The sequence below is a fragment of the Macaca fascicularis genome, chromosome 2 (genome assembly GCF_037993035.2).
Source record: "Macaca fascicularis isolate 582-1 chromosome 2, T2T-MFA8v1.1".
NCBI lineage: Eukaryota > Metazoa > Chordata > Mammalia > Primates > Cercopithecidae > Macaca > Macaca fascicularis.
Window position 1 is genome coordinate 120,185,955 of NC_088376.1, and position 25,546 is coordinate 120,211,500.

At 44.1% G+C, this 25,546-nt stretch overlaps 1 protein-coding gene across 4 annotated transcripts in view; it reads right to left on the bottom strand.

Annotated features, from left to right (window-relative positions):
• The window catches only part of IL17RD (interleukin 17 receptor D), a 76,033-nt gene that overhangs the window by 10,170 nt on the left and 40,317 nt on the right, over positions 1-25,546 (bottom strand). For 3 of the 4 annotated variants that reach the window (XM_005547443.5, XM_074032551.1, XM_074032552.1), the window contains exons 2-11: positions 20,004-20,061; positions 14,254-14,379; positions 9,770-9,888; positions 9,116-9,236; positions 6,000-6,044; positions 5,747-5,898; positions 4,150-4,215; positions 2,869-2,923; positions 2,257-2,367; positions 952-1,136 (exon numbers count right to left, since the gene is read on the bottom strand). In XM_005547443.5, coding sequence (XP_005547500.3) covers positions 952-1,136; positions 2,257-2,367; positions 2,869-2,923; positions 4,150-4,215; positions 5,747-5,898; positions 6,000-6,044; positions 9,116-9,236; positions 9,770-9,888; positions 14,254-14,379; positions 20,004-20,061 — 1,038 coding nt within the window. Of the gene's footprint in view, positions 1-951; positions 1,137-2,256; positions 2,368-2,868; positions 2,924-4,149; positions 4,216-5,746; positions 5,899-5,999; positions 6,045-9,115; positions 9,237-9,769; positions 9,889-14,253; positions 14,380-20,003; positions 20,062-25,546 lie in introns of those variants that run through there. The other variant, XR_012431287.1, reaches the window with a different exon arrangement.

Consider the following 25,546-nt stretch of genomic DNA (forward strand, 5'->3'; position numbering starts at 1 on the left):
GCTGATCCACCAACCTCACCGCTTCCATGCAGAGGGAAACTAGGCTAGCGTAGTATGTTATGCTGACACTAGGGGGCAGCCTCACCACATGGAGAGATTCTGAAAAACATGCCAATGGGCAGTTTCAAAGCAAAAACAACTTCCAATCACACAATTATTGTACAGTTCTTGCATTTGCAAGAAACAGGGTATGCCTTCCATGAGAGTTTCAGACTTCACTCTAAAAATGTACATTCTGACATTATAGAAAAGGATATTAATAACATATTAATAACTCAAGAGAACAGCTAAGAAACCAGAGCAGATCATTTCAGTACTTGACACAATATTGCTTTCTGGGAGTGCTCCCTTCCTACCTCCCTGTTCTCTCTGGCCAGTGCCCTCTCCTGCATCACCAGTTTCTCCCCGTCTATGATTCCACCAGTCAATGGTCAAACAGCTTCACAGAGCCATTTGTTTATCACTTCTCCCTGGACCTCAAGATCCCCTCTAATGGCAGCCTCATCCCTCATTCCCCTTCTCAGCAGAACTCCAAACAACTGTGCGAACTCACTGCTTTACTTGCCACTCTCTCTTTGATCCTCCGAGTGGGGCTGCTGTCCTGAACATGCTCACTAGGATGAGTGACACCCTTCAACTCCAATTGCATGTTTCCATGGAAGCTACTGGTCTTCTTAATGCTTACAAAACTTCCTGCCAGGTGAGTGCCACTCAAAGCTCTAGAGCATAAGTTTGTCAGAATTAGAACTAAGTATTATGAAATATTTAGTGCTGGTGATGGGTAAGACAGACTGAAGAAAGAATGCAAGACTATCCCCAGTTTGAAAGCTGTGGCACTACTCAAGGGCAAGTGTCACCACAGGAGGCCCAGAGGAGAGGAGAAGGCAGTGGGGAGAGAGTACGGGGCAAGTGTCCTGGCCAGGGTAGGAGAAGGAACTTTAGATTCCACACCTCACAGCCACAGAAGTCCTGGAGGAAGTAGGCGAAACACTGGACGACATTCATGTGATTCTGGCCATCTTTACTGGAATAGCAGAGAAAGACCTTTGGCCGCGGCCGGAGCCTCTCTCTCGGGAGTGCTGCAGTGTATGTGGAAGACTCAGAGCTCTCTTCATCTAAATGTGAATATATGTTTTCTAAATTGGAAAAGAAGATAGGGTTGATACCTGCAAGCAATGCTTTGTTCTATTCCCTAAGAATTGAAACCCAGTGCTATCTTCAAGAAAGAACAATTGACACGTCTACCTAGAGTAGTCCCAGTCCCCAACTCCATCAGCCCCCTCAGGTCATCACTTGGAATGGGACAGTTGATTTCCGCAGTGGAGCAGCGAATGGTCAAAAATTGTTCTTCACCTGAAACTGACCTTGGATAAACTAAGAAATGTTGCAGGGGTCATCCTGGTTAGCAGAGCGCCACCCTAGTTAGCAGAGTGCCCAGAACTGGCTCTTACAGCCAAGTGCACCTATTAGACCAATTAAGCACGGGCAGAGCTTATATTTTCTTAAAAGAGTTTTTATTGAGGTATAATTTACAAAAGTAAAGTACCTAAATCTTAAGTGTACATCTCAGTGAATTTTTATGGAAGTATACAACTGTGTAACCCTCACCTAGACCAAGCTATGGATCATTTACAACACCTCAGAAGGTTGTCTCATGGTGACTTTTGTAAATGAGCAAGCCCTACCTATATCCTTACTTATACTTCAAGCTTCCTTTATGTCCCTGAATTTACTATCCTATGGTTGAAAATAGAATTATGGGCCAGAGGCCGTGGCTCATGCCTGTAATCCCAGCACTTTGGGAGGCTGAGGCAGGAGGAATGCTTGAGCTTAGGAGTTAGACCAACCTAGGCAACATAGTGAGACCCCATGACTACAAAAAAAAAAAATGTTTTTTTAATTAGCCAGGCATGGTGGTGCATGCCTGTAGTCCCCAGCTACCTCAGGGGGCTGAAGTGGGAGGATGGCTTAAGCCTGGGAAGTCGAGCCTGCAGTGAGCTATGACTGTGTCACTGCACTCTAGCCTGGGCAACAGAGCGAGACCCTGTCTCAAGAAATAGATATATAATGACACCTGTTTTTTTAGTGGCTCCTGAGGTTAAAAGCCAAATATTTTAATTCTGGGAACTGAATAGGAGCTATGAGGCTTCCCAGGAGCCATCCTGGAGGACCCAGGTACTCCCAGTCTCCCTTTCTGTTGGCAGCAACCCCTGGTCTGCCCCTTGTTGTGGGGAGACACAGAACACGAAGAGATACCTTGTTGCTTCTTGCGGCACATCACAGTGAAGAGCGTCGCGAATGCTGATATGACCACCAGTGGCACTGTGATAGCCACAGCTCTGATGGGCCCAGCCCACGGGGAGTGCACTGGGAAATTTCAAAGGGAAAGTTTTTAAACTTAAGCAGTGTAAAGGTTCAAAGAGAAACAACATTCTTTCTTTTTAAACATAAGCCACATAACAGGTTCTAGGACCATGCAACCACCTTTCTCTAGTGTGGTTTGGTGATTATAAAAGGATTCAAAGGTTCATTTTTAAAGAGTTGCAAAGAACAATTCAACAGTTAAGAGTCAGGCTGGGACATAAAATACCTTTGAGTGAGAATTTTGCCTAAGGAAACCTCCCCTCCTACCACTTTTCTTCAGAGGACAATTGACTATTTATCTAGTCCCAGCTATACACACCAAATTGGCTTTAATCTCCCAGGTACCCACATTAGAGTGGAAGGAAAGTCAGATTTGATGGAACATCATTTAAGAGAGAGGAGCCGAATTTTGTTTTGTTTCTGTAAATCATGAAGTAGAGAGAATATCAAATACCTTGGTCTATATTAGTCTAGGGCGGAAATTTCAAACGAAAAAACACCTACCTGGCTTTAAGGCATAATGCATCACTTTTCTTGTTGTGTTAGTGTCATCCATCAGCTGCAAAACAGGGGATGCTGCATTATTTTTTTTTAAGTGATATATACCAGGTAAGTGGAAAAAAATGGTAATTTCATTCATTTTTTCCATCAGTGGGCAGTGCGGGAAGGGGTGGGAAGCAAGTAGTGGAGAATGGCTGAGTTTTGGAAAAGAGAGCTTCTGGAGCCTGTAATCATCTGCCAGGCTGAGACTAGGCATCATGGTACTCAGGTTCATCTCTGCTTTACCAACTCGAAACTCTAAGCTTCATCATGTTTTCTTTTATTAATCAAAAGGCTGTGTATTAATTGAAGAAGTCAGCTGGTGAGTCCCACATTCTAATAATGTTCAGTTAAGCTGGCATCCTTCCACTGATTTTACTGGGCCTCCATTAATGCTTTAAGAAGGTGTGTCAGTCTAAAACCACACACTGATTCCAAGGAATGCAAGAACTAGGTGTTTCTACCAAAATGTTAAGACATGTTGGTTGTCTTTGAATGGTGGCACTATGGACAAATTGTTAATTTCCTTTTCTATTTTCCTCATACTCTTATTATTTGTAGTACCAATTTGATACAGGAAAGGTAATCTTAAAAAGGAAATGAAACATTACTTTTTTTTTTTTTTGAGACGGAGTTTCGCTCTTTCACCCAGGCTGGAGTGCAGTGGCGCGATCTGAGCTCACTGCAACCTCCACCTTCTAGTTTCAAGTGATTCTCCTGCCTCAGCCTCCCGAGTAGCTGGGATTACAGGCGCCCGCCACCACGCCCAGCTAATTTTTATATTTTTACAAGAGATGGGGTTTCCCCGAAACATTACATTTACATGTTCTTTGAAGTGGTGTTTAGAATTCATTTATACTTACATAGAAGAATAGCAACAGAAACTTAAGAGAAGTGTAGGCAAAAGTAATGGGCATAACTTATTTTGCTATTTTCATACTAAAAAAAACTTTAAGCTAAAATCTTGAAAATATATCTTTGTAGTATTAAGGAATACTAGAGATTTTAAACCATGGTTATATATGGACCATATGATTACATAAAAATATTTATTTGAAATATTTAATGAAGAGATCAAAGATCAATTATATATAAACTTTTTCTAAAAGCATGTTAAGAACCATATAAAAATATAACTGTGCACACCTTCAATGGCTTGAAATTTTAGTGTTGTAAACAGTTGGAATTCTATATGAACTGGGTTCATTCTATAGCATTAATAGGGCTATCTTGTGTTATGCATACCTCAATTATATAATCCCCTGGAGAAACATTTTGAAGGAGGCAGCTGGTCGTCTCTGTATTTTGCTCCTGCAACAGACCAAAGAACACTTTAAAAACTCACTTTTTGGACAAAGGTCATCAGGACACCTCTTCTAGCCCAGAGTTGAAGAAGACTTGCCATCAGTCCATCAGTCTCAACCACAGTTTTCAGAAAATGTGATTAGATCAAAAAGTAACTGTGTTTATCTGCCACATGTTATCTGAACTTCCCTTTGATAAAAGGCCCAGGACAGCCCAGGACCCTTGCCATAGTCTATGCTTAGCTGGTGGCACCCTGAGCAGGAATATTTGATTTGAAGACAAAGAAACTAGTTTGAACAACCTTTACTTAACAAAAGGGTGAGGAAATAAATTACCAGTTTGTGTTTATACATATTTTATTTGCCATAATTTTAACATGGGCAGGAGGTCAAAGACCTTGATAGAGATGAGAGCCAGCAAGGAGAGCAAACTATGACAGAACCTGACATATACAGGAGCATGTCTAAGGAGGTACTGGGCTTTGCCACCACAACCAAAAACTTTCTTGGTATCCACAGTGGGCGATCAGACAGTCCTGTGAACATCCGAAACGGTTTCCACTCTTCTGACCACTCCCAGTTTAAGGGCTGGGTTACTCAGTTTCTATTTAACCTTGGCCTGTTTGTAAAATCAGTACCCACTGAGTTATCAGTGGCTTGGCTCCTAGATCTGGTTTTTCCATTTACTAGCTATGCGGCCTTGAGCAAGCCAGGTGACTTCCCTGAGCCTCAGCTTTCCCATCTGTAAAATGGGGATGACAGTAGCCTCTGTTTCATAGAGCGGTATGGATTCAAGGAGCATAAAGCTCAGGGCCTGCCACACAGAGAGCACATGATGAATGTTTAAAACATAAAAGGACAGGCCAGGCGTGGTGGCTCGGGCCCGCAATCTCAGCACTTTTGAGGCCAAGGTGGGTAGATCACTTGAGGTCAGGAGTCTAAGACCAGCCTGGGCAACATGGTGAAACCCTGTCTCTACTAAAAATAAAAAAATTAGCTGGGCATGGTAGCATGTGCCTATAATCCCAGCTACTCCAGAGGATGAGGCAGGAGAATCATTTGAACCCAGGAGGCAGAGGTTGCAGTGAACCGAGATCACACCACTGCACTCCAGCCTGGGTGACAGAGCAAGACTTCATCTCAAAAAAAAAAAATATATATATATATATATTTTTTTTTATTTTTATTTTTATATATATATTTTTATATATATAAATATATATATATGTATATATATACACACACACACACACACACATATATATATGGACAAATGAGAAATACTTCTTGTTTATTCCTTGGCAATACTGTTACCAGGCTGCTGTATCACAACCAGGACAGCTGGGTTACAGATAACTAGGGAGTGAAGGACAGTGGCAAGATGGCCCTGAGACATGCCCAGTGATTACATTCCCAAGTATCTACCAACCACTGAGAGCCAACAAAGCCTAATGCTCACATTGAGCAACCCAAATTCCAGTGGCCCAGGAGTCGCTTTGAAACTCGCAGTGTTACTTTATGTACACCCAGCAGCTCACCTGCTTACAGGTCTTTCGCTTGAAAGGTCCTTCATGCTTGAGCTTGTAGTGAAGATAGAAGAAACGGAAGCCGAAGTTGTGCGGTGCGTGGTCGAAGGACACCTGCATGTCCGAGCCATGCTGGCTGATGTTCAGGTTCCGAGGCTTCCAGACTGGGAGGAGGTAGGACCCAGAGTGAGCAACCAGAGGCTACCCCAACACCATCATAGTGGCAACACTTTGAGACTTGATAGATAAGAACACTGTTACTTACAGGGTTTACAAGCCAAGTTGTCCGGCTGTAACAACAGGTCACAGGCTATTAAGAGAATAAAGATACATGTTTTTAGTTTTAGGACAGTTTGACATTTTCCTCTCCCAACAACCCAGTGAAATATAAAGATACTGTGCCAGGTAATGCTAGAAAAGGTATAAAATATATCAATTCAATGAGGATTTTCACTACTGTGCAGTTGTATCTTACAAACATTTAAATGGTACAATATAAACATATTAATGCAGTTCACTTTATGCCACATAAATGTTAACAGTGTAAAGTCACCCAGATTTTAAAAGCTTGTTGGGCATTACATAATTTCAAGGATGGTGGCCAAGGGCAGCAGAGCTATGTTCATGCCACAGTCACATGGAGGCTCTGTTTCAGCTGTAAACAGAAATGATGCCGGCCCCTACCCCACTGTGGAGATGTTTAGACACAAGAGAACTTTGGAGTGGTCTTGGTAACTGCTGCAGGATTATTTTAACCTTCACTAGTATTCTATTTAAGATGCTCTTGATGGTTTCCTGAAATGACATGCAGGCATATAAGTAGTAGTGTCAGCACTGAAAACCAGGTACCAAAGCCAATAGCTTTGAAACAGAATCTAAACGCAATCAAAACACAAGGAGAGGGGCCAAACAGCTAGTCCACTATGCCATGCTGCTTGCTAACGCAGGGAGAGTCTCCGTATAATGCCAATAAAACCAAAGGCAGCATCAAAGACCACAGTGCACTGAAATGGTGACAAATGTTTGCATTCCAGGAACATACCCCCTGCACCCACCTTACCCCCAAATAGACATATTGATTCTATGCCAATGGGAAAAATTCATCTTAAATTATACTAATTTTGATTTAGGTGAGGCTTTCATAAACACATTCTTTGAATCTTCTATCTGGTTATTATGTGCAAGTCATCCAGAGATTATGTGACATACACATGGTCTTTGCCCTATGGAATTTCATTTTAAGAATTATGAGACCAATTGTTAAAATAATTTTGCTGCATAGAAAACAACCATAATAAGAATTCTGCAGAGGGAAACACTGATGTAGGCTGGAGTTGTGAACAGAAACATCACAATGGATGAGGGCTGCAACCAGACCTCACAGGAGGGGATGTTGGACAGGACTGACCATCCAAGGCTTGAATGACAAAGACTGATCAGGAAGGCAAGAAGGAGCTGCTGCCTGTTGCAGGGTGACCAGTCACCAAAGTTTGAAAGCAGCAACTCAGGAAGATTAAAGAGATAACCTGTACAGAACAAAAGGTGAGCAGACCCAGCACAGTGGGTGGTTGAGTTCAGAGCATGGATTCCAGAGTCAGACTTCTGGGGTTCAAATCCAACTCCCGGCAAGCCCTTCACCTTCTCTGTGTGGGATTCGACATCTAATAAGTGGAGATGGTACGATTAAATTCTTTGTAGGGTTGTCACAGAGGGTATTTGGAGTTTACATTTGGAATGCATTTAGAACAGGGCCTGGCACATAGATATTAAATAAACAGAACTTTCTAGAAAATAATTTTCTTAATCTAGTCCTGAAAATGACAGGCCTCCCTCCTGATAACAGGTAAAAAATGGAATCATTTCATGCTCCTACCCTTTACCACAAAATCAACTTACGCTTTTTATTTCTGGTTTTTTTTTTTTTTTTTTTTTTTTGAGATGGAGTCTTGCTCTGTGGCCCAGGCTGGAGTGCAGTAGCATGATCTCAGCTCACTGCAACCTCTGCCTCCCCGGTTCAAGCGATTCTCCTGCCTCAGCCTCCTGAGTAGCTGGGATTACAGGCACATGCCACCATACCCGGCTAATTTTGGTATTTTTAGGAGAGATGGGGACCACGTTGACCAGGTTGGTCTCGAACTCCTGACTTTGTGATGTGCCTGCCTCGGCCTCCCAAAGTGCAGGGATTACAGGTGTGAGTCACTGTGCCAGGCCAGCTGTCTTTTTTAACTAGAAATGGGGTCTTGCTATGTTGCCCAGGCTGGCCTCAAACTCCTAGGCTCAAGCAATCCTCCTGCCTCAGGATTATAGGCATGAACCACTGAGCCAGGCCTATTTTTCTTCTTTAATCCAATCGTTTTGATACATGTCTGGCTTTTTTTTTTTTTTTTTTTTTTTAAGACGGAGTTTTGCTCTTTCGCTCAGGCTGGAGTGCAGTGGCTTGATCTCAGCTCAATGCAACCTCCACTTCCCGGGTTCAAGCAATTCTCCTGTCTCAGCCTCTCGAGTAGCCGGGACTACAGGTGCACACCATGACACCCAGCTAATTTTTGTATTTTTAGTAAAGACGGGGTTTCACCATATTTTTCAGGCTAGTCTGGAACTACTGACCTCAGGTGATTCACCCACCTCGGCCTCCTAAAGTGTTGGGATTACAGGCATGAGCCACTGCGCCTGGCCGGCTGTCTTTTTTAATTAGAAATGGGGTCTTGCTATGTTGCCTAGGCTGGCCTCAAACTCATGGGCTCAAGCAGTCCTCCTGCCTCAGCCTCCCAAATAGCTGAGAGCATAGGTAATGCAGACTGTCTTAGTGATGGTCACAACATCCTCAAAAATATCAACTGTCAGGTCTGTTCTACAACAAGCCAGGAGTGGGTATATCTGGTTAGATGAACAGTGTCTGTACCTAACCTTAATTCTAAAAAGTACTTTTCTGGATGCTTTTCTCCCTGCCATGCTTGCTTCATACTAGTATTTGGCATGTTTTTTGTTTGTTTGTTTGTTTCCCCCCAAGACAGAATCTCACTCTGTCACTCAGGCTGGAGTGCAGTGGCCCAATCTTGGCCCACTGAAACCTCTGCCTCCCGGGTTCAAGCAATGCTCCTGCCTCAGCCTCCCGAGTAGCTAGGATTACAGGTGCCCGCCACCATACCTGGCTAATTTTTGTATTTTTAGTAGAGACAGGGTTTCACCATGTTGGCCAGGCTGGTCTCGAACTCCTGACCTTGTGATCCGCCTGCCTCGGCCTCCCAAAGTGCTGGGATTACAGGTGTGAGCCACCGCGCCTGGCCCTTGGCATGTTCTTGAACACATTTCTATAGACAAATCATCAAAAGCAGGAGAAAAGTCTTCTCATGGGAACCAGGCAGGAAAGGCCATACTCACCTCGGGTTCTGAAGAAGAAAGGGTGGTAATTGCTTTCGTTTTTAATGGAAGGAAAAGGGACAACCTTTACGAAATAATCCGTTTCAAATTTCATATTCAGGAAAGGTTGAGATTCCATTCCCTAAAAGGGAACAAAAACACAGTGACATCATGGAGAAATTACCCACCCCTCCACCTACACAAGGTCTTCGCTCCTACCCCAACTGCCACCCAGACACAACTCCAGATCTGCAGGACATGTTCCAGGGAGGCAGGAAGTCAGGTCTAGTTTCTGGACCAACTTGAGGTTTGGATCACTTAACCATGAAGATGGACAATGCAGTCTGTTTTTTGGCAAAGAACCCATGGCTTGTTAATACTGAACCTCAGAGTTGGGGGGCAGGGTGAGCCCACATACACTCTTTGGGGCACAAAGACACCTTCCAGGATCGCTGCTCCAGCAGTAACCCGAGAGACGTGTTTACACAGGGAGGTGCTGAAGTTTCCCTGGGAGCGTGGAGCAGGCTCAAGGTGCTGCTGTACCATTCTTGCCCACCTTGGCGGGTGGGGTGGACCCCATAGCCCCTCCTTCTCCAATTTCAGACTTTGAATACGCTATTCAGGACCCTGGAACAATGGCATGTCTTCAGGAGCACATTCCCCAGCATGACTTACAGTTCTTTTGAAGCTACTGTTGAGCTGCTTCGGATCCTTTAGAATCAGTTGTTGGCACTGTCTTCCCTCTGACTTCAGCTCCTCCAGTATTACCCGAAATCCTTTCAGGAATTCGATGCCTAAGCAAAGCAGAATGCTTGTATTAATAGTAAACCTAATTACTTCTGAATACACTCTTCTTCCTCCAAGATTACCATCTTCTCTACCTACACACCAGAGTTAAAGGAATCCTAACTCTGGCCAGGGTATCTGAGTCTATAGAATGGAAAAAACATACCCCCTGCATTCCTCTGGTAAAGACCAGGTGATTTTCTCCATCCCACCATTACTAATTAATCCCTAATCCAGCCAGCTATTTCATAAATACTCATTGCCTCTATGGCATTAGGGTTCAAATATTTAGACTCCAGTTACAATTGGTCATAAAAAGTCTGAAGTGGAATATATGATTTCTAGGTCATTACACAGAATACATTCGACTGATGATAATTCCCAGTGTTGACTAGGGAATCCCTCCAAATCATGTTTCCACTTTAAGTTTTAGCTCTATATTTTTTGGCACATCTCACTGAGCAACATACAAAATTCCCAACAAATTGTGTCTGCACCCAAGGGGTTCTGAGGCTTGAGATTAAATAGCTTAGGGGAATGCCTGTGTGATTTACAAAGCGGTTCTTGCTCTAATCATGCCTGAAAGGCAGACACCCAAGGGTTGCCCAGTGTGTGCTCTTCATACAGCCTCTGAGGCCCCGAGACACCCACAGCGCCGCTGAAAGGCACCAGCCCAGCCTCCTGCCACCTGAGCTCCCCCCACTGCACGTCCGACTAGATGCTTTCAAAAGGATTAAGCTCTGATGGCCACAAGCGCCAGCACCAGGGCTGTGTATCCCACGGAGACTGAAGTGGTCCAACTGCAGCTGGAGAGCCCCAAAGCCTGCCGCAATGGCGAGATATCGATTTCACATTCTTTCTGAACATTTTCAACCCTTCCCCTCCCAGGACAAAAGTAATTACACAGGATGCAATTAACCAAGTGGGAAATTTATTGATGACAAAGGTCAGGAAAATCTTTTTCAAATAGGTTCTCCAATCCTATAATTATTTGATGAAGAATACATATTTCTTGGTGAGTAGGGCAGAGGAGCAGGAGCAACAATTAGAGCTTCACACTTTAGGGTTTCAGAGCATTACTGTGCACAGGTATGGACTCTGCCATGTTGTATCTCAATTACAAAGCTTCCTGTGGGGGTGAAAGCCAGCTGAGCAACCACCAGAGATTCAGATAAGGTGACGACAAGGTCATTAGATCAACGACTATTTTAGATCTCACAGGACTTGCCTTTTGAGATCCAAAAAAACTTTGTAAAACAAATCTTCAGTATTAATACTAAGATTTAATTTACACAACATTACCAGAATGACTATTTAGCAAAATCCAGGTGATTAATACTATTAACAGCCATACATCTCACAATTACATAAAAATTCATCAGCTGGGGCCAGGCGCAGTGGCTCACGCCTGTAATCCCAGTACTTTGGGAGGCCAAGGCGGGCGGATCACGAGGTCAGGAGATCGAGACCACAGTGAAACCCTGTCTCTACTAAAAATACAAAAAAAAAATTAGCCAGGCACAGTGGTGGGCACCTGTAGTCCCAGCTACTCAGGAGGCTGAGGCAGGAGAATGGCATGAACCCAGAGCTTGCAGTGAGCCAAGATCGCGCCACAGCACTCCAACCTGGGTGACAGAGCAAGACTCCATCTCGAAGAAAAAAAAAAAAAAATTCATCAGTTAGGGTGGCAAGGGGTGGTTCTTGTTCTTATTTTTAAAATATTGGCCTAAAAACCACTATGCCAAGGTTCCAAGGCTGAGGGAAGAGGCAGTGAACGTAATTCCTTTATCACTGTGACACATTACCGTACTATTAACACCTTGTAGTTATGTAATGATTAGCAATTTTATAGAGGAGCTTCCCAAGAAAGAACTTATTTGCTCTCTCTTCCATCATTTAAACTCATCAAATCCTCCCAACAACCATAGGAGGAAGGTGTTATTATCCCCATTTTACAGATGAGGAAACAGGTTTATAGTAGCTAACTGGCTTGCCCAGGGTCACATAGGAATAAAATGGCAGAGGTGAGATTTGAACCCAGGAAGTGTCTGGCTCTCAGCTAGTGCTCTTAACTCACATGCTTTTCTACCTTCCAAGAAGTGTCTTTGATAGAACCTAACAGAAACTCTCCAGCCACCCCCACCCATAAATCAGCATCCAGGAAAAGCACAGACTTCTGCCCCCACTGGTCCATGTCAGTTTTCCTGCCACCAGCTCACATCTCTTACTTTCATTCTAACGAGGGGGCCTGCAATTCATCAGTCTAACTCCTTAACCATTTAAGCCTTACATGGAATGACTACTTCCTTTTTATCTACAGAAAATGTTTTTAATCTTTAAATGTTAAGATAATATTATTTTTGGAAACCCCAGTGGGTTAAATCCCAGAAGTACTGATGTGGAGAAGTGGTTCGGCCCATGGGTCTGCTTAATCCTCCCTCTCCTGCAATCTGGTTCTTCTGAGATTTTTCCTGTTCAGATTAAGAAATTCAGACTTTATTTTACTTCTCCCTTGGCCAGGTTTTCACAAACTTGTAAGATCAGGTAGCAGTGTCAAAGCGGCAGTCCCAAGAACCAGGTTCTGATCATGGTAATAGCAGCCACTATTCTTTGAGAACTCTCTGAAAATGTACCATGTGTGTCTCTAACCATGAGGCAGTTCTCATCTCCCTTCTACAGATGGGGAAGCTGGGGCTCAGTGAGGTTCAATGCCTCATGTGAAAGATCAATTCTGGAGGTTCAAACCCAGGCCCATCTGAACAAATGGTCCCCTTCCTACATCTCACACTTGGCTAACCCCTTCTTTCCTATGTATCTTCAATTCATTCAAGAGGACAAGCAGATTTAGCCCCAACCCGAATCTAGCCATATAATACCGGTTTGCTTTTTTCTTTTAGTTTTTTCTTTTGTTTTTTATTTATTTATTTATTTTTGAGACAGAGTTTCACTCTTGTTGCCCAGGCTGGAGCGCAATGGTGCAATCTCGGCTCACTGCAACCTCTGCCTTGTGGGTTCAAGCAATTCTCCTGCCTCAGCCCCCCAAGTAGCTGGGATTACAGGCATGTGACACTACGCCCAGCTGATTTTGTATTTTTAGAGGAGACGGGGTTTCACCATGTTGGTCAGGCTGGTCTCAAACTCCTGACCTCAGGTGATCCATCTGCCTCCGCCTCCCTAAGTGCTGGAATTACAGGCATGAGACACCACACCCAACCTGTTTTGTTTTATAAAGAGACCAGGTCTCTTTCTGTAGCTCAGGCTGGAGCGCAGTGGCACGACAATGATAGCTAACTGTAGCATCAAACCCTGGGCTCAAGTGGTCTTCTTGCCTCAGCCTTCCAAGTAGCTAAGACTACACACTTGTGCCACCATGCCCGGATAAATTTTTAATCTTCCAGTAGAAATGGGGGTTTCACTTTGTTGCCCAGGCTAGTCTCGAACTCCTGGCCTCAAATGATGCTACCGTCTCGGCCTCCCAAAGTGATGAGATTACAGGTGTGAGTCACCATGCTTGGTCTGTTTTTTGTTGTTCTTTTCCATTTTGTTTTTTTGTCTCACACAGTTTAAATAAAAATTCAAGCTGGGCACGGTGGCTTACGCCTGTAATCCCAGCACTTTGGGAGGCCGGGGTGGGCGGATCATGAGGTCAGGAGTTTGAGACCAGCCTGGCCAACATGGTAAAACCCCATCTCTACTAAAAATACAAAAATTAGCTGGGTGTGGTGGCGGGCACCTATAATCCCAGCTACTTGGGTGGCTGAGGCAGGAGAATTGCTTGAAACCGGGAAACGGAAGTTGCAGTGAACCGAGATCGCGCCGTTGAACTCCAGCCTAGGTGAAAGAGCGAAACTCCGTCTCTGAAAAAAAAAAGAAATTAAATTTGTTGCCAACATTTAAAAATTCATTGATTTCATTGTTTTTCATGAACACTGGGATTTTCCTGAAAAATCACAATATGTGCCAATGCTGAGCTGGCATGTCTCTGTGTTCACAGAAACTGCTAATGCTGGATGGCCATTATGCCCCTGGATGGGCCATGGGTTTTCTTGGCACTGCTGCCCTCCCACCCCTGACTAGGACTGAGACAGAGGCCAAGACGTCAGTGCCATTTATTACTCACACAATATTACTTTTCAAGCGCGTGTGAATAACAATAACAGTAGAAGAAACAAAAGACCATAGGGCACAGTCTCAAGCCATGTGTATGCCCAGCAAATACATGCAACAAAGTACAAAGTGTATCTGTGCCCAATCCAACGTAAGCCTCACTCACATCCAGACCTGCCTGGTTCCTGGAGACCATCACGTGGGACCTTTGCACTGGGCCGTATGCACCCAGGTTACCACCATACACTCGAGTTTTGACCACTCACCAAGGGCCCCTGGGGACCAAAGAATGGTGACTGCCACTTGGTCATGGCAAGCATATTGGCTGATGGTGATATTCTGGGCGTCAGCAATCACATGCTTCCCCACTGGATTCAAGTAGGTGGTACAATCTAGAGAGTGGGGAGAATGAGAACAGTTACATTTAAAATTTCATTTTTATTTTCAGGTTCATCTTATCAAAATAAACAGGGCATGTCTGAAGGTGGCCAAATCCATTCTGTTAAAGATGTGTGCCTCAAAAGCCCAAATAAGACATCAGAGGTTGACTACTGCTTGGAGAACTGTAAGATGCTACAGAGGGATGATTTGTAGCACCACCACCACCACCCACTCATGCCATGTTAAATTCCAGGGCGGTGTTGGGAGGATCTTATACAGTATGGAGTCTGTGTGTGTATCTGGCATTAACTTTTTTTAAACCTAAATCAGTAATTATTTACATCAATTCAACCAATTTTCAGCATTAAGGAGTGATATGAAACAAAACAATCGCTAAATAACTTGGGCATTGTTTGTTTTTAGAAAAAACCTAGAGGGCCAGATGATTGGGGGAAAGGAACTAACACTCAGATGTGAATTCATATGGGAGTGATTCTCAACAAGACTGTTAACTCAGTTAGCACAGGGTACTAACTCAGTGACGAAGTGATAAGGATGTTAACCAGCATTGGTCAAAGGTAAAATTTTTGTTCTTAGACACCATGTGTCATCAAAGACACCAGCAACCCCCAGAAAATCCAAGGAGCCTCACATTGCTCAAAAAACAGAAACCACACCCATCTTTGATTTTGCCTGAGGAGTTTACTCACTGCCACCTGTCAATGTAGCCATAGCAGCTGTACCACCTGGTCTTACTAAATACACCTTCAAAATCTGCAAGTTTCCTAAAAAGCTGCCAAAAGCTTCCGGCCAGAATCAGGCTGTAACTTCAGAGAAGAGCCATGAGCTGTTCTGACCACTCTTGCAGGGAGAACCGTTCACCATCCCCAGCAGACACCACTCATAATTCTTATGCTGCTTCATCCCCATTTCTTTCTCAATGATCAAACTTGAACACCCTCTCTTATATCTCCTGCAAAAGATCATCAGTTCCATCAAACATCCAAACCTGTCCATTACCCCTCTGAAGCCAGGGTGTTTCTCTTTGGGGTAAAGCATTCCAGGGGACTTTGTAAGAAGCTCTGTGAGTCTCCCTTTTTCTCCCTGTAGATGTTACTGCACATTTCTCATTTTGATGACTAAAAATGTTCATTGCAGACATTTTCAAACCACAAAAGACTGTAAGAAAAATATAAAAGGCATTCATAACCTCTTACCACAGAGGTGCAATGAACATTCTAATGAATACCCTTCCAAGCCTTGTTTTAACATGCACATAATATTCCTCCTTTTAAATGTATTAAAGCACAGCATCATACACAAAAACGCACCCCCACACTTGTAAAACTCCATCCTTCATGCTGCCTGTATTCTGTGTTATTGCCTGACTACATTAGGCACACTCCTTCCTCCACTCAACTCCATCAGTTTCAAAAACAGTCATATTTATATTTCCTTTTTTCTTTTTTGAGATGGAGTTTCACTCTTGTTGCCCAGGCTAGAGTGCAACGGCGCAATCTCGGCTCATGGCAACCTCTGCCTCCTGGGTTCAAGCGATTCTCCTGCCTCAGCCTCCCGAGTAGCTGGGATTACAGGTATGCGCCACTACACCCGGCTAATTTTTGTATTTTTAGTAGAGACGGGGTTTCTCCATGTTGGTCAGGTTGGTCTCGAACTGCCAACCTCAGGTGATCCGCCCACCTCAGCCTCCCAAAATGCTGAGATTACAGGCGTGAGCCACCATGCCTGGCCTATATTTACATTTCAGTATTACTTCTTTCAAAGGATGTTAATAATGCCAAATTCTACTTCTAGTGAAAATTCACTCTCAAAGCAATCAACCTATGTTCTCTGGGTAAAGAAGAGATTTTAGAATAGGAAAAAATTTATAACATCTGGTTTAACACCCTCACTACACAAATGAGGAGCTATGAGAGATCAGCTCTTACCACTTCTATCACAGCACACAGCTTATTGCCACCAATATGAGTTCGAATCAGAGGTGTTCAGCCTGCAAAAACCCTGGCTGAGACCAGGTTCCCAAAATATTAAAAAAAAAAAAAAAAAAAAGCAAGTTCCTGTCATACTTGTAAAGTTCAAATATTTTGATTTATTGTGGTCCATAATGAAAGAGAATCAAATGGCTCTGAAAAGATGCATGAACAAGAGCAAATAATAGTAGTTGTCATTGTTTTCTTTGTTCATTCCTAATGCCAAAATTAATACTGTTTGGGTTTCTGTAAATGTAGTTATGCAATATGAAGTCTAAGAATTTTTTTTTTTTTTTTGAGACACGGTCTCACTCTGTCACCCAGGCGGGAGTACAGTGGCACAATCTCAGCTCACTGCAACCTCCGCCTCCTGGGTTTGAGCAATTCTCCTGTCTCAGCCTCCTAAGTAGCTGGGGCTACAGGTACATGCCACCATGCCCAGCTAATTTTTGTATTTTTAGTAGAGACAGAGTTTCACCTTATTGGTTAGGTTGGTTTTGAACTCCTGACCTCAGGTGATCCACCCGCTTTGGCCTCCCAAAGTGCTGGGATTACAGGCATGAGCCACTGCGCCCAGCCAATATAAAGTCTAAGAATAAGAAATTTTAATATAACCTACTTGGGCATACCAAGAATGTAAAGGAAAAAACATGGAATTCAAGGCCAAAAGAGGCAGAGAGACTTGTAAAATTTAATTTTGACTTAACGGCAAGACATTTTCTTCCTGTATAACATTAAATGACAAACGAATAGAAAAATATGGTTTTTAGTAGTTTTGTTGAAAACCCAGTAATTGGTTCTTAGTTATTTCAAACAAGTTATTTCAGTAACCAGTCAACTGAGCAGTAACAGGAACTTCCTTGTGGAAGACAGAAGTATCTTTTTCAATGGAAAATATGGAATAGGTTTTTCTACACAGCCTGGATCCAATTATTAGCAAGTCCAAAATTTTGGATTCTGATTACAAAAACTTCATGCTCAAATGACATTTTCCCAAAATGCAACTGAGCTTCATATGTCTCAGGAGTCAATACAAGCTGTGAATTAAATTTTAATTAAATGTTGAAGAATTAAAAAGAAAGTAATGACTAAGAGACAGGCATAGGTATGTGGGCCAAATATTTGGTATTATGAAGAAAACAGCAACATACTTTAAAGTTTTACACGGAGAGATCCTCCTTCACAAATGTCATATTAAATTAGAGATACAAATGCTTGTTTGCAGCTGACAGGAAAATTCTGAACGCTTGAATGTAATACAAGATCTGCTAGGACCAAGAGCACATATTAGAAATTCACTTTGTAACTCAAAGAAAGATCCCTTACACCTCTTTACTTAGCTGAATCAAGTATCATGGATGTGCAAATCTTTCATTAGCATCTACCCAACATTTACCCAGAACATATATACACCACCAATGTGAGCTGCCTGAGTTGCACATGTAAGTCCTCACTGGTTAGCCTAAAATAGCCATTCCAGCAACTGTGGGTGTGAATCTGACACACATATTTGTATCTTAAAATTGTTAGATTGTAACCACAACTTTTACAATCCTGCTTTAGCAGTGATTATTCTAGAGGCCTCAATGCAACCTAAGCCCTTTACTTACATTGATTCATAACCCTGTCCAAGAGATGAATCAGATGCCAGAAGTTACTAAATATGAGTCAAGTTCCTTCTTGTCATTTTTACTTAAATTATGGCTCATAAAGCTAAAAGGATCACAATTCTATACAACTATCTTCTTATGAATGAAAGGAGCTGCTTAGAAAAAGCACCCCCCATGCCCTCAGAAAACAATTCAGCCAGAGGCCGGGCGCGGTGGCTCACCCCTGTAATTCCAGCACTTTGGGAGGCTGAGGCGGGCAGATCACGAGGTCAAGAGATCAAGACCATCCTGGCCAACATGGTGAAACCTTGTCTCTACTGAAAATACAAAAATTAGCCAGGCGTGGTGGCACACACCTGTAGTCCCAGCTACTCGGGAGGCTGAGGCAGGAGAATTGCTTGAATCCACGAGGCGGAGGTTGCAGTGAGCCGAGATTGCGCCACTGCACTCCGGCCTAGCAAGACTCCGTCTCAAAAAAAAAAAAAAAGGAAAAGAAAACAATTCAGCCAGAGTCACCCTTTCTTGAGAGAAAGGGCAAAAAATGGTGTTGCATTCCAACTCCAGTTGGACTGATTTCTATATTAATAGATATTAATTAATGAATATGCATTGCAGTCAGATCCCAACTTGAGCAGTTATAAGCATCACCTCATTTAAAACTCAAAATGATGCTAGAAGAAGGAAACTAAGTTTTATTTTAAAAAAGAAAACTGAAGCCTGGAGAAGTCAAATCACCAGCCACAGCTCATAAAACTGGTAGGTAGGGCAAGGCACAGTGGCTCACACCTGTAATCCCAGCACTTTGGGAGGCAGAGGTGGGCAGATCACTTGAGGCCAGGAGTTCAAGACCAGCCTGGCTAACATGGCAAAACCCAGTCTCTACTAAAAATACAAAAACTAACTGGGTGTGTGGCTGGGCGCGGTGGCTCACGCCTGTAATCCCAGCACTTTGGGAGGCCGAGGCAGGCAGATCACAAGGTCAGGAGATCGAGACCATCCTGGCTAACATGGTGAAACCCCATCTCTACTAAAAATACAAAAAATTAGCCGGGCGTGGTAGCGGGCACCTGTAGTCCCAGCTATTCGGGAGGCTGAGGCAGGAGAATGGCGTGAACCTGGGAGGCGGAGCTTGCAGTGAGCGGAGATCATGCCACTGCACTCCAGCCTGGGTGACAGAGCGAGACTCTGTCTCAAAAAAAAAAAAAATTAACTGGGTGTGGTGGCAGGCACTTATAATCCCAGCTGCTCAGGAGGCTGAGGCATGAGAATCACTTGAACCTGGGAGGTGGAGGTTGCAGTGAGCAGAGATCACGCCACTACACTCCAGCCTGGGTGACAGAGTGAGACTCTATCACAAAAAAAAAGAAAAAGAAGAAGAAAAGATAAAATAACTGATAGATGGGGAACTGGGGTTGGAGCCCAGGCCTGGTCAGCGATGGCCAACCAACTGCAGACTGTAGACCTCTGGCCAATCTGGGACCCAGATTCACACAGATTCATTCTGTGTGAAATTTTAAAAATAACTGCCATTATTAAAAAATGTTTATACAAAAAGCACGAATTTCCCACTATTCTTAGAAATCAATTTGCTACATTCAGTGGGAATTTCTCATGGCCACAATATTTGGAATTAAGGAGTCAAGACTCCCCTCAGACTAGACATGAGCTATTCAGTTTGCCATACTCTCCACCATTCCCTAGCACCCTGCACTGGGGCAACTTTGTTTATGTGTTCCTTGCTGGGCCATACTGGCAGTTATGTCCTTAACAACACATACAGATAAACCCCAAGGAACACAGGGAAAGTCTCCTTACCCAACTTTTCTGAACACTATGGAAGACACTTGACCTGGTCAAGCTCCCAAATACTTGAGTGGCTTAATTGAGACTGAGCTGCTTTAGCTGTTGACAAACCTGAACAGGTTCAGAAAATTCCTCAACCCCAAGACTGCAGCGTCCTTGATTAAGCATGGCTATGTAATCTTTAGATGACTCAAAGGGCTCTATTCTTTGGCAATAAAGGCAGTTACTTACTGTCATATTTGAAGGTGATGTTGTACAGCCCACTGTTTCTGCTGGCCGGCCCCACTCCCTGTGGGAAAACAAGAGAACACGATGCAGAGTGAAGCCAATTTGCTCTTCCAACACAAATCCCCATGGAGTCCAAATGCAGGCAGCACTGCTGAGACCCAGGGTCATGCCAGTCCCCGGACATCGTCCACCACTCTTTCTGCCCACTTCATGGCCCCCCATAGCTGTCAAACTCCGGCCAGCCCAGGAGATTCCTAAGTGCCAGGCCATAGGGATCATGAGCACTCACTTCTGTAAAACAATAGGGGCAAGCTGTTCTACGTTTAGGGGTTAAATAATAATTCATTAACAGTAAAATTGGGAGAGAGACCAAGAGCTGCCAGCTGGAGCCCTTCCAGTTAGATCCACTTTGAGCACTGATTGGTCATAAAATTCGCCTACTCCAGACGCCCTCATCCGCAAGCTCTATTAAGCCACAACAGATAGGCAATTCCTCAAGTCTAAGGAAACTGGTTTCTCATTTCAAGACTGGGAATGAGTGTGGGAATAAGTTGTTACTTTTAATGAGAAAATTCTTCACTGCATCCATACCTATGCTTGGAATACATAGTGTGGGTCATAAAAAAAAAAAGAAAAGAAAAGAAAAGAAAAAAAGACTTTAAAAGGCCTCTTATTCTTGGTGATGTGGTCATTAGCCATCTGCACTCTTAATACCAGGGCTAACAACTGTGCCAGACTTCCCACTTTAATTATAGCATCCACAGAGTGAGCCCCGGAATCCTCCTGTTGACTCCACCTTTTCCACCACTTACCCATCATGAGAAAGAGCAGCTACAGATCTACCAACTCCAATTTACCTGTTTCTGTAATACTCTGCAAATGTGCCATTCAGCATTAATCACAGAATTCTCCAAAATATGTTAATTCTGAAATGCTAAATGATGGGAAAATATTCCAGCCACACAGCTAAAGTTTCCACTGAACAAGAAGGATGTTGGAGGGAACCATATGCTGGCAGCCTGGCATTTAATGGGCAATTGTTACACCAAAACAAAATGTGGAGAACACTTCTGATGGAGCCCAGGGTTTCTGGCCACAACCACATGACATCCATAAGCCACAGGCATGTTCACGCTGCTTATCCTGAAGCCAGGCACACCCACTGAAAGTGTATCCCTGAATTCAGATATACATGGGCCTTAGGAAAGCACAACTGGGCAGAGAGGGGCACATGGACACACCCACCCAATCCCTACTCTAAGGTGAGGAATAAGTAACAGAAAACCTAAATCCACATGGCACACCAGCTCACAATCTACTGAAGCTCCCCTTCTTCATAGCTCACCTTCCTTCTCCAGCTTTCCTCCTTCTGCCTCTCTCCCCACATATACAAGATTCCAGAATTCCTCACCTGAACTAAAACACTTTGGAAAGTGTTGTGAACTTATTAAAATCCTAAGAGTGTCTATAACTGCTTAGGGACAAGACCACAGTTTGTACAACTAAAGGCTGCTCAACCTGCAGATGGCAGACTCCAGAGTAACACAACCAGGTAGGAGACCAGGAACGAGACAATCCAATCCCCCAAGACCAAAGCCCAAGATCCCCAAATCACACTCTTCTGTGCTCTTATAAGCCCCCAAGACATAAACTCAATCCCCATCTATTAGGAGCCAGACGTTATGCCAGCTACGCTGGCAAACAAAACAGCCACTGTCCCCCACCTCGTGAAATGAATTAACATGGGGTTCATTATTTCAAAGAAGAGTAACTGGGTAGGTAGATTATATCCTAGGCATGCAGATAAATTTCACATCACACCGTGGCCCTCCAAGAATGCCGTTTAGATGGCAAAACAAGGTATATATAGCAAGGGTGAAAGAGCCCGGTGTTAGGGAAGTACAGTGTATGAAATACCACAAGACAGCCCTTGAGTAAGGATGAATGAAGGATGGGTAAGACAACAGGTTCCAGAAGCTTAACAGGGGGAAGGATAACTGGGCTAGAATGAAGAGGAAAGCAGGGTAGCATCATGGGAGGAAAAGAAAACTGTAATCTAGAAGCCAAGATTAGTACCTCAATCCTCCTATCCTCCACTGGATGCCCGATGGCAAACCACTCTACTCTAGGGGTTCCCAACCCCCGGGCCCTGGACTGGTCCTGGTCCATGGCCTGTTAGGAACCAGGCCACACAGCAGGAGGCAGTCAGCGGGCGAGCATTACCACCTGAGCTCTGACTCCTGTCACATTAGCAGTGGCATTGGATTCTCATAGGAGCACAAACCCTACTGTGAATTGTGCATGCGAGGGATCTAGGCTCCTTATGAGAATCTAATGCCTGATGATCTGAGGTGGAACAGTTTGATCCCGAAACCATTCCCTACTGACCCCCCAGTGCATGGAAAAATTGTCTTCCACAAAACTAGTCCCTGGTGCTAAAAAAAAGGTGGGGACCGCTGCTCTACACCACTGGGTCTGGGTCTCCTCAACGGTCTTTTTTTTTTTTTTTTTTAAGAATTTACATGGCTTTCCTCTAGGAGGTGGTTTTGAGGAAGATCAAATGAAGCCAGGTACAGGAGGGACTTCTAAAAGGAAACACATTCCATCTAACACCATGCTTCCTGGTGCATAGGGATCCTAGCGACCAATCACCTTACTTGTCAGACGTAGCTTTTTTTGTTGTTCCAGTTTCCTTATATGTCTTTTGTTTGTTTCCTCTATATTCCTATTGCAACACACTATTCACAGGTATTTACTGGGCAATGGCCAATGCATTGTGGAAAGGAGCCCAAGACAGTGAGGTGTGCTATGCCATGCATTCAAGAACCTAAATCCCTCCAAATAAAGTCTCTGTGATATGTGTGGAGCTGTTCAGAGGGGGGCCCAGTGAGGCTGGCCTGGAAGGAAGGTGAAGCTTACCTGTGGCATCCATTCACTCTCTGCTGAGCATTCCACCTTGGCCTAAGACTCACAAGGCTGGGCACTCAGCTATGAACGAGACCCAGGTCTTGACCTCAAGGGGCTCTGGCCACGTGCATAACTGCCCTCGCTCCCCTGCTTTGAGCCCTTCACTGGCTCCCTGCCCCTCCAGATCATTCCTGACGTGACACCTGCCTGCCTTCCCAGTCACTCCCTCTTACACCTTATAAACCCTTTGGACACTACAGTTCTGCTTGGAAAATGTCCTCAGGCATGCCTGCATTCTCAGAATCCCCTCCTCTTCTCTTCCTATCACCCAGGTCAGCTGCTTGCCACATCACACTGTGTTCCTGACACATCAGTCTGCCCGCTACTCACTTGAGGGGAACATGGTAATTCATTCCCACAATTGGAGTAGCATGGCACTTTTAGGGATGTAGATGCAAAATGGTAGTTCCAATTCCACAGAAAATCAGAGATCATAAGACCCCGTGGCCATCTAAGCCTGGTCATGGAGCTCAGAAGCAGGAGAAAACATCCCAGGTATCAGTTCTTACATGCATTTTAAAGACCTTTTGGCAGAGCGCAGTGGCTCACACCTGTAATCCCAGCACTTTGGGAGGCCGAGGCAGGTGGATCACCTGAAGTCAGGAGTCCGAGACCAGCCTGGCCAACATAGTGAAACCCCGTCTCTACTAAAAATACAAAAAATTAACTAGGTGTGGTGGCAGGTGCCTGTAATCCCAGCTTGAGAGGCTGAGGCAGGAGAATTGTTTGAACCTGGGAGGCAGAGGTTGCAGCAAGCCAAGATCGCGCCATTGCACTCTATCCTGGATGACAAGAGCAAAACTCCATCTCAAAAAAACACACAAAACAACAACAACAAAAAACCTTTCACTCCTGGAATTCCTCAAGTGCACAGCTTCTCAGCACATGCATCACAGATGCTCTATCAGGCTGTCCTTAGCTCAACACCCAAATAATGCTTCAGCTGCTCTAGAGCCCTCAGAAACCACCTTAGCAATGGTATCCCAGGCTAGCCCATGGTGCACTTCTATTTTCTTTACACCTCATGATAGATAGAATGATAGCCCCTTAAACATGTCCATATTCTAGTCCCCAGAACCTGTGACTATGCTATTTTACAGAGCAAAAGAGACTATGGAGATGTAAAGTTCAAGTATCCTGAGATGGGAAGAGTATTCCGGGTTCTCCAAGTGGGCCCAATAACCACAAGGTCTTTATAAGAGGGAGACAGAAGGCTCAGAATCAGAGAAAGACATGTGACAATGGAATGAGGAGAGATAGAAAGAGAGATCAATTTGAAGTACTGGTTCTGAGGTCAGAGGAAGGAGGGGCTAAGGAGCCACAGAATGCAGGCCACCTCTGGAGACTGAAAAAGGCAAGGAATGGATCCTCCCCTACAGCCTCCAGAAGGAGCCAGCGCAGCCAACACTTTGATTTTGGCCACATTAAGATCCATTTTAGAATTCTGACCTCCAGAACTATAAGACAATAAGGTAGGTCATTTTAAGCCACTAAGGTTTTGGTTATTTATTATAGCAGCAACTGAAAGCTAATATACACTCATATAATTTCAGCTGCAATATGGATAAAATAGATCTCTATGTCACACACACATGGCACGTGCTGTCATTCCTCCACCCTGCCCCCCAGCACCTGGAGCTGATCCCTGTACTTGTGTTCTCCCCAACCCAAGCTTCAGGCAGGCATACAACATGGACCCATCAGAGCTGCTGCTTGAGATTCTGCTGTCCTAGATGCGGGCTTCTGTGGGCTGACCTGGGGCTGACCCCAGAAGCAGAGAAGTGGTTAAGACAATAGGTTTTGGAGTTACGCAGATGTGTGTTTAAACCACCACATTTCCAGCTGTGTTACTCTGGGTAAATTTCTGAACCTCCCTGAGCTATAAAGTGTTTGAATAGGCTGGGTGCAGTGGCTTACACTTGTAATCCCAGCACTTTGGGAGGCCAAGGTGGGCGCATCACCTTAGGTCAGGAGTTCCAGACTAGCCTGGCCAACATGATAAAACCCCGTCTCTACTAAAAATACAAAGATTAGCCAGGCGTGGTGGTGGGTGTCTGTAATTCCAGCTACTTGGGAGGCTGAGGCAGGAGAATTGCTTGAATCCGGGAGGTGGAGGTTGCAGTGAGCCAAGATCGCACGTACCATTTCACTCCAGCCTGGGCAAAAAGAGTGAGGCTCCATCTCAAAAGAAAAAAAAAAGTGTTTGAATAAAACTTTGTGGAAAGCACTGTGTGACATGACATATATCAAGTGCTCAGCATAGCATCTGACACACAATAAACTCAGAAATGTTTTACATTATCCTTCCCAAGAAGGTCACGGCCTTAATAAGCAGGTGAGAGTTGTACTGCAGGACAAGTTACAAAGAGATACATGAGGAAGACTGGAGAAAGGTCACAGGTGGTGTATTTCCTAGGTATGAACTGCCTTCTGCATCCAGAACCTTGGAGGATTGTGGAAGATAAGACAGACAGGTCAGGGCAAGGTACTGGTAGGCACTGATCACCAGACTAAAATGCATTCAACAGATGGTCATGGAGGCCCAGTAAGTCCAGTTCTATTAAGGGCATAGGTTGGAT